This window comes from Mirounga angustirostris, unplaced genomic scaffold (genome assembly GCF_029215605.1).
Source record: "Mirounga angustirostris isolate CCGP_5_RB_7025 unplaced genomic scaffold, mMirAng1.0.hap1 SCAF_6, whole genome shotgun sequence".
Taxonomy (NCBI): domain Eukaryota; kingdom Metazoa; phylum Chordata; class Mammalia; order Carnivora; family Phocidae; genus Mirounga; species Mirounga angustirostris.
The window spans coordinates 32,227,359-32,241,585 of record NW_026991714.1 but is presented as its reverse complement, the minus strand read 5'-3'; the positions used below and the strand labels follow the sequence as shown (position 1 = coordinate 32,241,585).

At 38.0% G+C, this 14,227-nt stretch overlaps 1 protein-coding gene across 3 annotated transcripts in view; it reads left to right on the top strand.

Annotated features, from left to right (window-relative positions):
• Positions 1-14,227, top strand: part of CRB1 (crumbs cell polarity complex component 1) — a 152,581-nt gene that overhangs the window by 100,006 nt on the left and 38,348 nt on the right. For 2 of the 3 annotated variants that reach the window (XM_045876129.3, XM_045876128.3), the window contains 3 exons: positions 1,504-2,460; positions 7,989-8,536; positions 10,418-10,583. In XM_045876129.3, coding sequence (XP_045732085.1) covers positions 1,504-2,460; positions 7,989-8,536; positions 10,418-10,583 — 1,671 coding nt within the window. The remainder of the gene's footprint in view (positions 1-1,503; positions 2,461-7,988; positions 8,537-10,417; positions 10,584-14,227) is intronic. The other variant, XM_045876130.3, reaches the window with a different exon arrangement.

The window sequence follows — 14,227 nt, the reverse complement described above, 5'->3', positions numbered from 1 at the left end:
AGAGTAATGAGATTCTAGCCTAATATGCTCATTATGTAAAGTTATGCCATTTGTGGGTCACTCCATATGCCCACACCTTCCAAACAGTCTCTCTCAATGACTATAGTACTACTTGAATTTTGTCATTAGAGGGTATTTCCTGTGGTTATCACTTTTTAATAATAGCCAACACTAACTGAGAATTTATTACATATCAAGCAATGTTATAATCGTCTTATGATCATGTTATATGATCATCATATAAGACATGAGATTAATTCTAACTTTTAAAAGTCCTGTGATGTAAGGACTATTATTAACACCATCTTATAGATGAGAAAACGAAGACACAAAAAGTGAATGTAACCTGCTCACAGCTTTGCTGGGATTCAGATCCAACCCTTCAATATAGGAGCCTTTGATTAAATTTCTATAATTTAAATTTAATACTTAATATTTTATATTTTTTATGTTTTATGTACTTTTAATACATTTGTTTGGGCATGGAATAAAATGGGAAAATAAGAACACATATGAGTAATGACAACAAATGAAAATGCACTAAATTGTCAATTAAAGAACGGATAGTGTCAGATTGGATTTTAAAAACCTAGAAAACCGATTGTGGGAGTGCTTTGGAGTTTAGACTTCGGTCTTTCTAGGTCTCAGTATCTTCTGAGAAAGAGAGCTAAGAAAATCTGCACTGAAAACCTCACAAGACTGTGGTAGGCACAGATACATTATGTGGATGAGGGTGTCGGGGAAACCATATAGTGCTCTACACATGTCCATTGTTGTCATCCTATTTGTTCATTTGAACTAGAAAAGCAATAACCATCACTCTTGAAAGGTGTTGCATTTCTTCTTGTTACTTTGATTGCGTGAATTCTAATAATTCTCTAATTAGAGACTTGGAATCAGGAAAAAGAGTAAAAGAAAATGAAGTTAAAACTGTAAGACAGAGCATGTTATGGGATATATTTCATGGTTTATACTAGAATTATGGAAAGGAGGAAACAGGGCCTTCCATTCATCTTAGAAGCTGTCCATGGTGAGGGTTGTCTAGACTATCTATGTATCTGACAAACTTTGGTTTTAGAGATTATGGGGAGGTAAAAATAAGGTAAGAGGCAAAATCACCAATTTCAAGTAGAATAGAGTAAAAGCAGCCTGGGACAGGATATACACTATCAGAGAATGGAGTCCCAAATAATTTGTATCAAGCATCACTTTTTCTCTTTTATCATTTTTACGATATTGAGTTCCAGATGCTTGTCTGACAATAGTAGTTTGAGTCAACCCCTATATTTGGCAAATAGTTTATTTCTAGAGGAAGAATTCAGGGTCTTCCGTGACTGCATTAATCGATTTTAACTTCCTCGGTAACTATTCACATTTTATTCCATTATGGTCCTAAACCTGAGCTAGCTCTTCACTTCCACTGATTATACATGGAAATTATGTGAAACTTCCATTTCTGATCTGAATATATGCAATTTCAACCTATTCTTTATTATTTAACAGGAATCCACTGCGAAGAAGACTTTGATGAATGCTCTTCAAACCCTTGCCAAAATGGTGGTACTTGTGAGAACTTGCCTGGTCGTTATACTTGCCACTGCCCATTTGATAACCACTCGGGAACATTTTATGGAGGAAGGAACTGTTCTGATATTCTCCTGGGCTGTACCCATCACCAGTGTCTGAATAATGGAATATGCATCCCTCACTTCCGAAATGGCCAGCATGGATTCAGCTGCCTATGTTCCTCTGGCTATACTGGGTCATTGTGTGAACTTGTCACCACACTTTCTTTTGAGGGCCATGGCTTCCTGTGGATCACAAGTGACCCAGTTACAGGCAAGGGCTTAGTCTGTAACATAGCCCTCGGTTTCCAGACTGTTCAGCCAATGGCCCTTCTATTTTTCCGAGGCAACAGGGACATGTTTATAATGCTGGAGTTGCTAAGTGGCTACATTCACTTATCAATCCAAGTCAATCATCAGTCAAAGGTGCTCCTCTACATTTCCCACAACACCAGCGATGGGGAATGGCATTCAGTGGAGGTGAGGTTTGCAGAGGCTGTGACCCTAACTTTACTGGACAACTCTTGTAAGGAGAAATGCATCACGAAAGCTCCTTCTCCATTTGAAAGTGATCAGTCAATATGTGCTTTTCAAAACTCCTTTTTGGGTGGTTTGCCAGGAGGAATGACCAGCAACGGCATTGCTCTGCTTAACGTCTATAATATACCATCCACACCTTCATTTGTAGGCTGTCTCCGAGACGTTAAAATTGATTCTAATCACATTACTCCGGAGGATATTTTATCTGGCTCCTCTTTAAATGTCAAGGCAGGCTGTGTGAGAAAGGATTGGTGTGAAAGACAACCTTGTCAAAACAGAGGACGCTGCAGCAACTTGTGGCTTAATTACCAATGTGATTGCTACAGGCCCTACAAAGGCCCCAACTGCCTGAGAGGTGAGAGAAGGCGGAGCACCCAGGAGTGCTGTGTCTCATAGCATCACAGTAACAAAAACAGCCAGTCTGCCTTTCCTGTTGTGAAACTAATGACCCCTCAGGACTTCTGCTTCTGGTTGCCAACTGACGAGAAAAAAAGAGGCTAGTAATGTGCATTAATTAATTTTGAGTGTATTCATTAGACATCAGGGTGTCATTCATGCAGAGAAGTAAAAAAAAAAGGGGGGGGGATAGCTCCTACCTAAATGAGTTTTCATCTTGATGTGTTTACAAAGTGCTATTACAATTTGTGGTGTGTCAGAAATGTACTGTAAATCATATTCAAAAGAGAGAGAATCTTTTGGAAAAAAGGACCATTAGACACAAAATTAGTCAATGCCAAGTATTGGCACAATCTCTTGTGCATAGTAGACTCTTAGGAAATATTTACTTCCTTGCTCTCTGTTCTATGCAATTCACATTTACTCCAAAATCATGTTTATGTTTAGCACTTTTATAAACCACTGATTCTAGTCAGAGGTATATTTTCCAGAGCTGCTTTGGAGGAAATAGATATTCTACCTAGGTGTCCTAAGGAAAAAAAAAAAGAAAGAAAATGTGGATAGTAACAACAGTGAAATTTTATAGATACCATAAACTAATTGATCTGATTTTTCTAGCAAATCACAGCTTGAAATGTATTTTAAAATCCTAAACTTCCAACATCGTTCCAAAGACTGCTGTTGATAGTGATCAATACATACCTGTTTCTTTTTATTATTATCATGCCTTGAAAATGTCTAAGAGGTAATTGCAACAGACTGCTTTGAAGTTCAACTGTAATTTACCCTAAGATTTTAGAGCAACTTGAAGTAGGACAACATCTGGTAAATAGTCTTCTCTGCTTTAGATGAAGTAAAATTAAAACCAGTCTTAGCCTATACCCTATTCCATGTATGAATGGCTAAGAGTTATTAGAAACTATTCATGGGTCTCCCCCCGCCAACCACAATATTCATTACAAATCATGGACCTGTTTGACAATGAGGTATGGCATCTACTAGCTCAATGTAATATTTTAAATAGAATGGCAGGTTGTTTTGTGATTTTTTTAAAGGAGAAAAGGGGAAATTATGCTGAGGCACTGTTCACTTTTTGAAGAAAAATTTAATTGACCCACAGCAATATTTTTACTACATATACAAAATAACAAACAGATGCTGACTCGTTTTGACTGGTTTCCAAATGCAGCGACCCATAAGGTTAATACTGACCACGGTGATGCTACCTGTCCTGGTAAATAGTTTCAAGGGATGCCAATTCAGTGGGTTCTGGTTTTCTTTAGTTTATTCATTCCAACTTGGAAAATTATGATTTTTTAAACCAAGTTCCTGAATTGGTTACGTGCCCCACCTCCCGCAGTTTCCTTATCCCCCTCCCCCTCGCCCACCCCCGCACTATCTGAAACTGTTCAATCCTCGTGGAAATGCTTGGCTTCAAAAGTGACCTGTATAGGGAGGGAGTTATGTAAAATCTTCTCTTTCCCAAAACTTCTTAATATAAGTTTAAGAAAGATTATATTTTTCATATCGCCTCAGTCATAAAACTAAAATATTCTGTATTGGTGTTATTTATTATGTTTGCTGGGGAGTTTATTCTCATTACAAAAGAGGCTTACAAGCTGCAGAGAGAAGAGGGAGCCTTTCTATCATTGCACACATACACACAGGAGGGAGGAGAGGTACTAACATTTACCAAGGCAAACTTCTTTCAGTTCTTGATCTTGGCTCAGTATTTCCCAACCCATTGCAATGAACAAGCAGGATGGATGGAGGATTTAGTTGGCTGACTAAACATGAATGACATGGAGATTTCCAATATTTTTACACTGATCTTTTAAAAATAATCAAATGTCTCAATAAGGGGAGTTCTGGAAAGTATTTCTCAAAGCTCAGTTCCCAGAACTGTCTCAATGTATCTTCTTGTGTTGGCTGTGTGTAAGACCACGGAGCTGCCAAGATACCGTTCAGAATGAAGACCTCTTGCTTTCTAGAGAATATTTTTTATTTGCAGAGGCAATTTACATATGTTTTCTCTTCAGTCATACATCTAGACTTTGAGACTCTTACCCGGTTAGCATTGCAATTTCTTAGATATAGAAGGGGCTTCACCAATTACTGTATTTTTTAAACTATCATGCCTGCCGAGGGTAGTGACCAAACTTCTGCTTACACACTTTTAGGAATGAAGGATTCATTTATTCTATCTTGCCAGAAACTGCCCCAAAGTTGTTTCTTATACGGAAATAAAATATGATTACTTATAGCTTTCATTCATTGGCAGCATTATAACTCTTGAAATCATACTAATATAAATCTTACAGGGATCTTCTTGAGAAGACTTCAGTATTTGAAGTATCTTATACCATCCAAGCCATCACTTCTATCATGCTAAACATATCCAGTTTCTTTTAATGTTTTCCATATGACATAACTTTCAGACACTTCATCAGCTGCTTGCTTGTCACTTACTTTGGAATAAATTTGCTTATCTGGTTCCTAGATGTGCCTGATGATGCAGAGTGACACAGGACTATAACCTCTCTCATTCTAGACAATGTTCTTCTGTTTGCAGCCTAATATTACATTGACTTTTTGGCAACCACGTTCTACGCTTGGCTCACTTTGAGTCATTCTTACTCATGGTGCCATAGAATTCTGCTTCTTCCACCCTAAATGAGGTACATTTAGAAGCAAGAAGCTTTTATTTATTCTTAGTAAATTTCACCTTGTTGTATTCTACCAATCATTAGAACTTGAAGCATATTTTTCATCCGCATTTGCCATCCCTCTTCATGACATATCAACAACACCGTTGAGAATCATTCCTCCCATGTTCACAACGAGTCATACATGGCTTCAGGTGTTTCTAAAAATCATGTAGTAAATCACCTCCTCTGACTACTTGCTGTGATTTCTGAAGAACAATGGGATTGCTGGAGACTCAAGCTTCTGAGAAAACAAAACAAAACAAAACAAAAAACCACAAAAACGCCCCCTAAAAGAGCTCTGTGTTCTGTCTTTTAATTTGGATCCACAGAGTGATCTGCAGGCATTCTAGGATGACCAGCAGAGTCCCCATCACCCAGGAGGTTGAATGATTTTGTGCATATTCTCAAACCTCAGGAGCTTCAAGAGCCACATTTTCCTATTAAACATTTTATCTCATATGAAAGTGCTGCAGTGTATTCAGAGATGTTAACCTCTTCCAATGGGTTATTTTATTTAACAGTACACTTTGAAAACTACTTGTAGTTGCCTGGAGCAGCTGGTCTCCAAATGCAGATTCAAAAATGCAATATTCCTATAGAAAGTCAAGTCAGAATTCTGAAAATGTAGCCTTTTATGCAGGAGGTCTTCAAACACAGATGGTTGCCTAAGCAAGTTTTAACTGTAGTTCAGCTACACTAAAATATGTCTTACCTTTGCCCAAACTTCAACTGGACCATGACGATATTTAAACACAATGAAATATGGTAAAATCTGTCTTGTTTCTGGTTAGTATTGGGATGTAAAAACTTGAAGATAGCCATCTCTTCAAGACCTCTCTCATCACATTCATCAGTGATTTCTAGATTATAGAGTTCAATGGTCCATTTTTAGTCCTTATCTTACTGCACCTCTCTTGATGTGATACCCATTGTAGCAACAGTAAACACAGTTAACCACTCCCTCTTCCTGACAAACTCTTTCCTCGCTAGGCTTATGGGACATCACTCTCCCTTGGTTCTCCTCCTATCTTACTAGCTGCTCTTTTGTCATCTCCTTTACCTCCAAATCCAAATGTTTGGTGCTTAAGGACTCAGTTCTTGGACCTGTTCTTTTCTCTGTGTATACTCACTCTCTTGATGATCTCATCCAGTCTTGTGACTTTAAATAGCATTAATTACACTGACAAATCCAAAATAATTATAGCTACCCCAGAATGTCTCCTCTGCACCTCTATAGCTGTTTACTAGACAGTTCCACCTTGATAGGTGCGTCTCAAATCTAGACAGTTCCATCCAAATTTAATGTGGACTCTCACTTTCCCACCAGATCTGTTCCTCTTGTTTTCTTTTCAGTCTCTGCAAATGGAAATACTTGCCCTAGAAAATCATGTAGGTTCTTCATGATATTTCCTTCAAAATATTTCCAAAATCTAACTATTTCTCATCACCTCCTCTGTTACCATGGATCCAAGCCACCATTCCTTCTCTCTTAAATTTCTGCAACAATATCTCTACCTTCTTTCAGTTCTCATTCAAATGTTATCTTCTCAGAGAGTACTTCTCTCACTACTTTATTAAAAAATCACAACTCTACTTCTACCCCCAGCCCTCCCTATTCCCTTTCCCTACCTGATTTATTCTATACCTAAAGACTTATCACCACCTGACATGCTATATAGTTTGTTTCTTTATCTGTTTCTGGTCTGCATCCACCAACTAGAATATAAGCTTTAAGAAGACAGGAACTTTAGGGGCACCTGGGTGGCTCAGTTGGTTAAGCATCCGACTCTTGATTTCAGTTCAGGTCATGATCTTGGCGTTGTGAGATCAAGCCCCGTGTCAGGCTCTGCACTGGGCGTGGAACCTGCATCAGTAAGATTCTCTCTCTCTCCCTCTCCCTCTGCCCACCCTACCCCCAGTCACTCTCTCTCTCAAAAAAAAAAAAAAAAAAGGACAGGAAATTTAGTTCCTACCATATCATCAATATTTTGGAAGGTAAGGGTTCATTTTTATACATCTCGAGAGTTTTCTTGAGTTGATGTACACCAATAGTAATGCCAGATTAGTGCATTACTAACTTCTTTAAACAGGAAATTCTGGGTGAGTTCAATGCTCATCTTTGCCTCCCTCCTATTTATCTGTCTCCCATGCCTCTCCCAACCAGGACCACAGAAGGAAGATTCTTCTTTCTTTGTTCAACTCCCTTGCCTTTTATTATTATTATTTGGAGTATCATCCCCAAAGAGGATTTGCGAATCTAATTCTTGATTTCTGTCCTTTAGAAAGAATGATTAGATGTAATGACATTTGCTTCAGCGTGTCCTCAAATAGCAAAGATGACAGATGCCTGAACAGTCTGCTTTGAGATGTTACAGTAAGAGATCTTATTCCTCAAATGTCTTCCACTAAGTTGGAGGACAGTAGTGTCTGATATTCCACCATTAAACCCCAGTGTTTTAGGGCAGTGAAGGAGAGGTAAATCTTAGGTTTATCAGCACAGAGATCTTTTCTCTTTCCGTTTTGTGATCAATGGGCCTCAACTATAAACTATAAACCAAAATGTAGTTATTTTCAGAAAAGTCAGTAAACTGAGTATATTTCAGTAAGCTCAGAAGTTTTGAGAAATGAGGCCAAATTGTCATTCTATTGAATAAGCCTGTTCTAAACTTTAAAAAAATATATATGGGTGTGTGTGTGTGTGTTCATCTTCTGTCCCTTCTTACTTGTGAGTCTTAAAATGTTTCTTCTTTGTTTCTCCTGCTCTATTTTGACACTGAAGAATATGTGGCAGGCAGATTTGGCCAGGATGACTCCACTGGATATGCTGCTTTTTATCTTGACAAGAGTTATGGAGAGAACTTTACCATCTCTATGTTTGTTCGAACACATCGACCATCAGGCTTACTCCTAGCTTTGGAAAACAGCACTTATCAGTACATCCGTGTTTGGCTAGAGTATGGCAAACTAGCAATGCTGCATCCAGGTTCTTCCAAGTTAGCAGTACAGTTCATTCTCAGTGATGGAAATGTCCACTTGATATCTTTGAAATTCAAGCCAGATAAAATTGAACTGTATCAGTCTTCACAAAACCTAGGATTTATTTCTGTCCCTACATGGAAAATCCAAAAAGGAGATGTCATCTACATCGGTGGCCTTCCTGACAGACCAGAGACGGAAGCTAATGGTGGCTTCTTTAAAGGCTGTATCCAAGATATAAGATTAAACAACCAAAATCTGGAATTCTTCCCAAATTCAACAAACAATGCATCCCACAATCCAGTTCTTGTCAATGTGACCCACGGCTGTCCTGGAGACAACATGTGCAAGGTAGGATTATTCACACCAACTATGTCTATATTGTATGCTAAACTATTGTTTCATTAAATAATTTGTTATAGCCATTCTTTGTATGTGAAGATAATGTTACTGACCCACCAGCCATAGAATAACACTTTATCAGTATTTTTCCAGCAAGACTGGGGGATTTATATGGAGCCATAAAAAAATGACCTTGATCTTGGTGGCATCATGGTCTGTTTAATCATCCAAGATAACTCCAGCCACATGCTTCTACTGCCACAACAAACAAATTGCTCAAGAATAATAGTATTTTTTAAAAATATTTTCTTTTTTTTTTTTTAAGATTTTATTTATTTATTTGAGAGAGAGAGAATGAGAGACAGAGAGCATGAGAGGGAAGAGGGTCAGAGGGAGAAGCAGAACTCCCTGCCGAGCAGGGAGCCCGATGCGGGACTCGATCCCGGGACTCCAGGATCATGACCTGAGCCGAAGGCAGTCGCTTAACCAACTGAGCCACCCAGGCGCCCGAATAATAGTATTTTAATCCCCAAACTCTTAATGGCATCCCAGAGGTTTAACTGAATTAATTCATTTTGGAAGAGATCATCATATCATTTATATTAAATGCCCAACTACCGTTGTTTTTGACTATGAAGTCAACAACAACAAAAAACCCTGAGTGGTAACTTTCTTCTGGTAGTTGGATTTAAAATTCTCTGAAATATATTTTCCCTGAGGCTACGTTTTACTTTCTGTATTTTGTATGCTCTTCCAAAAACTATTTAAATATGTGAATTTGTCAGCTCTGCATGACCTTTGAAAGGAAACACATTTATATCTGTTGAACATTTATTGAGCTCTGACTATTGCCATGCACTGGGCTTGCTTCTAAATGTACAAAAATGAATCATGTTGACATTACTTGAGGAGGACTGCCAATGTGCCAGACACTACTTTCCATAGATGAATCCATTTAATTCTGTTGAAGGACTGCTATGTACAATAGGCATTGTTATTACCCATTTATGTCATTTACAGATAAGGAAATTGAAGTTTAGGAAGGTTATGTAACTCACCTAAATCACATCTTAACAGTGGGACTGAGATCAATACCATCTCAGCTCTCAGAAATTCCCTTTTAAATACTTTCATTTTGGATATTTTGAGAGAAACCTTTTAAGAACTCAGATAATAATAGTATGTCTCTGAGAGGCAGGGCAACTGAAGAGGTCACTGTATCTGGACCCAGAGGATGTAGGTACCAAGCTTCAACGTTTGCCTTTGTATTAGGATCTTGGGTAACAGGAGGGCCCTCTGCCCTCATTAGTGCAAACAGGAGTAATAACCTCTACCTCAAATGGTAACTGGTATGATTGAAAGTGCCTAGTAACTTGGAAATTCCAGAGAATGTTGTTTGGTTTTTTTTTTAAGATTTTATTTATTTATTTGACAGAGAGAGAGACAGCAAGAGAGGGAACACAAGCAGGGGGAGCAGGAGAAGCAGGCTTCCTGCCAAGCAGGGAGCCCGATGTGGGGCTCGATCCCAGGACCCTGGGATCATGACCTGAGCTGAAGGCAGATGCTTAACCGACTGAGCCACGCAGGTGCCCCTCCAGAGAATGTTATTACACCTTTTAAAATCCTTCTTGTGTTGTAGAAAATCGGCTTTATCTATTTTCTCTTTCTTATTTCATCGTTTTCTTTTTCTTTCTCCCCATTTCTCTTTTAGAGAAGAGTTGGCAATGGTAGCAGTCAGTTTTATTCCATTTGTTAACCAATGGATATAAAAAGTTCCAAGTGTAAATAGGTAGAAAATCAGCCTTTAAAAATAGCAGTTATGGGGTCTTGCCTTTACTGTTTCCGCAGTTAGTTGCCAGTGCTTTTTATGCCTTTGCTTTCTTTTGTCAGTCCAACCCCTGTCGCAACGGAGGTGTATGCTATTCCCTGTGGGATGACTTCTCATGTTCCTGCCCTGCGAACACAGCTGGGAAAGCATGCGAGCAAGTCCGGTGGTGTGAGCTCAGCCCGTGTCCTCCCAGAGCCCAGTGCCAGGAGGTGCCTCGCGGATATGAATGTAGGTGGAGCTGAAGGTTGTCACCCATCCAATTGAGTTGGGTATTGCAGTTCCACAAGGCAGCCCAGAAAAGAACTCAGACAAAACCTGCTTCCCAAAGGAACCTGTGGCTCTTTGCCCCGACTTGAGTAGTACAATAAACCTAATATAATAATAATATCCAGACTGGCTTCATGCCTCATCCTGCCCCTGGGTTTCCGTGGGGGTGGAGGTGTGGTGGGGAATGGAGGTCAGAACAACACCAGACCTAGATCTTTGATTATTTAAAGCTAATTTCTGAAGAAATTAACCAACTAGTATTTGGCTTTCCTTTCCTCATTATTGGAATACAGAGTCAAGTGCTAGTGTGAGCTCATGGACTTATGTTAACTGTGAAGGCTCGGGCAGTTCACATATCTCTGTAATCTAAAGCTTTCTCTCTAAATAGGGATAAAACATCTACTTGATAGGTAGATAAAAAAATTTTGTGTGTATGTGATGATTTTATAACCGTAGGTACAAAAAGGCAAACACACTGGGCATTCTGTTTTCCGAGTATTTTCCTCCATCTGAAATGTTTCCTTGCCCATCTTCAGTACTAAAGACCACAGTTTTCCAAAAGTTAGTAAATTTGAATACTATTTCACAGTCTTGACCTGTCTACATGCTAACCACACTATTATTTACATTTTCTCTTCTCTCCTACTTCAAATAATGCAGTCTGATCGTAATAACAAATCTTCATGTTTGCACTGAGTTCTAATCTCCCCCCTTTATTTGAAGATTTTGCTTCTAAAATTTTTCTCTCTTCAGCATCATTACCTTTTCCATCAGTGTATAAACACACTGCCACATTTCCTCATTACAAAAAATTTCCTTTGACCACCCCTAATCCCCACCAGCTACCATCCCATTTTTCGCTTCCTTTCATAGTGCGATAAATCCTCTAAAGTGTTGTCCTCAATTTGCCTCTGATGTCTTACTCCATACATTCTTCTACCTCATTCCATCAGGGCCCTCACACCCCACCTCTGTCTTGAATTTGCTTAACTCAGAGCTTGCGCATGTTGCCTTCATCACTTCACTCAGTTTCCAACCCAAGTATCGTCTTACCTAGCTTTATTTTTCTTCGTATCTCTTATGATTCCTTCATGTTTTGTTGTATATGTATTTGTTTCCTTGTTCATTATCCCTTTCCTCACTAGAATATAGATTTCAAAAGGGAAGGGAATTTCCTATTTGGTTTCTCACATTACTCTTTGCACTTAGAATCATGCCAAACATATAGGAGGTTGTCAATAAGTGTTTGTCAAATGAACAAAATAATGTTATTTTTCTTCAAATCAACTCAATATTTTCACTTAACTGCTCCAGACTTTAAGTGATACATATATCACCTTAGAAAACATCGCACTAAAATAATGGAATGGAACCAGACAATAGAATGACCTCAGATTTATTGCAACAGCATTCTGTTTAAACTGAGCTGCAGTGACTGAAGAAAAAAGAATATATTTCCTTTTCTGTTTCTATATTTTCAAAACATATATGAAAAGGATGGATATATGAAATGTGTTGTCCTATATATATACTTGGGAAAATTTTCCAGAATACATATAGTTTTATGTTTCATGTTTTAAATGCATGTACTATATTACAGTAGAGTATTATGGTATATATGTAGTATATAAAGCATGATGAGTTGGCATAAAGAATGCAATTTGGTTTCTAACATGGCACCAAATTTTAAATACAACCTTTCCATTGTTCTACCTCCAAACTGCTTGTTTAAAATAATGTATTATTAGTTTTATTGTCAATCTTTTGATAGAAATCTTAAAGTTCTAAAGTTCTTAGTCCCAGTTATGTTCTACAAAAGGGTTTACATCATTTGGAATATTTTCACAGGGGGGAAAAAAAGAATAAGATTTCTAAAAACAATGGCAGACCAAGAACCATACCCCTGGTGTGTACTGGTCTTCAGTCTATACATAAAGCAGTTTAGGATTTGGACATAGCGCGTCAGAAAGAAGTTAAGTGAAACTTCACTGCTATTGCATTCGCACTACAGAAAGAGTAGGAAGTTTGCCTCTGATCTCCCAAAAAGTCTCAATAACATTTTTTTCTAAGTACGACTTATCTTAAAGAAGGAAGAAAATGTAAATCAATAGGAGGGGTGAATTTTTACTAATTGACAGGTATGAACCCTAGAACACACTTTTGCCACTTTGTGTAATTTTAATTTTATGTGATCTTATGACCCTATTGTATTTTCTTTCAAGTAAGATATACTGAGATTAGGTCTAAAAGAATAACATAATACAGCTCATGCATCACCCTGAGTTTGCCTTTAGGGCATCCTATCAGAAAACCAAGACTTCAAAATTTACAACTCACCTTATACACACCTTATATACAGTGTGTTTATTACAGTACAGTTCCCCGAAGAAAAGGTGAAATACAAATACTATTATGTGAACATATTCTTCCTTTCGGAGTTGGAGAGAGCTGATGAGTTTGTTATTTTAACATTTATTTAAAAACAAGGACTAAGACATTGTTGCTCCTTTCCTCCCTAATTCCAGCCCCAAACTTGGTGGGAAAATCACTACAGTCAAAAGTAATAAGAGTAATAAAATCAAATGAAATTTTAATCCAAATAATACATTTGAATTGAACACTTGAATGATACACTTGAATATTCTCCTGCAATGGTTTCTAATCATTATCTCCCTTTCCAGAATTGAGGACACAGGAGTTATTTTTACAGATTATATATTTAGTAATGTTTACCTACTATATGTCTGGCAATGTTCTAGGCATTGAGATTTAGTAATAATCTAAGCAGAGAAAGTCCCTGATCTCAGAAAGCACATGTTCTAGTGCAGAAACACAAAGAACAAGTAGGCAAATGAACAACATAATTTCAAATAGTTATAAATACTGGGAAGAAAATAAAACAGAGTAATGGAACAGAGAGTGGCTACAGGGAAGAAGCTATTTTAACTTGGATAGTCAGGGAAAGCTTCTCAGAGGAGGTGACATTTGAGCACATAGGCTGTGGGAAGATCTGGGGTAGGAATACTCTAAGTATAAATAACAGCAAGTTAAAAGGCCTGATTTGGGAACAAGTTTGATGTCTTCGAAGAATGGCAAGAAGTTTTTGTGGCTGTAGCATGTGAATAAGGAAGAGGGTGATAGCAAATAGAATTGAATAGTTAATCAAGGGTCAGATCACAGAGACTTTTGCAGGCCATGGTTTAGGATTTAGGATTTCTTTCTAGATGCGATGGTAACTGATGGAGGTCTTGAGCTAAGGAGTGGTTGTTATATTGATCTGCAGAGTGACAGAAGAAGGGACACTGAGAAATAATTAGAATAGTCTATATGAAAAGAGTTGTTTGGGTGTGGTGCCCCACAACTGAGGCAAAGACAGCATTTTTAAGGTCAATTTTTACTGAAAAGTGCAAGAAAATGAGAATAGAGAATTGACTTCTACATTGAGTAACAGAGGTCATTGTGATACAGCAAGCTTGGCTTAGGTGAAGTGATTGGCACAAAAGGCTGAGCAGCGTGTATTAAAAAGAAAATGAGAGATGAGAAAGTGGAGACAATGAGAATATAAAACTATCTGGAGAAGTTTTGCCCGGAAAGCGAATAGAGAA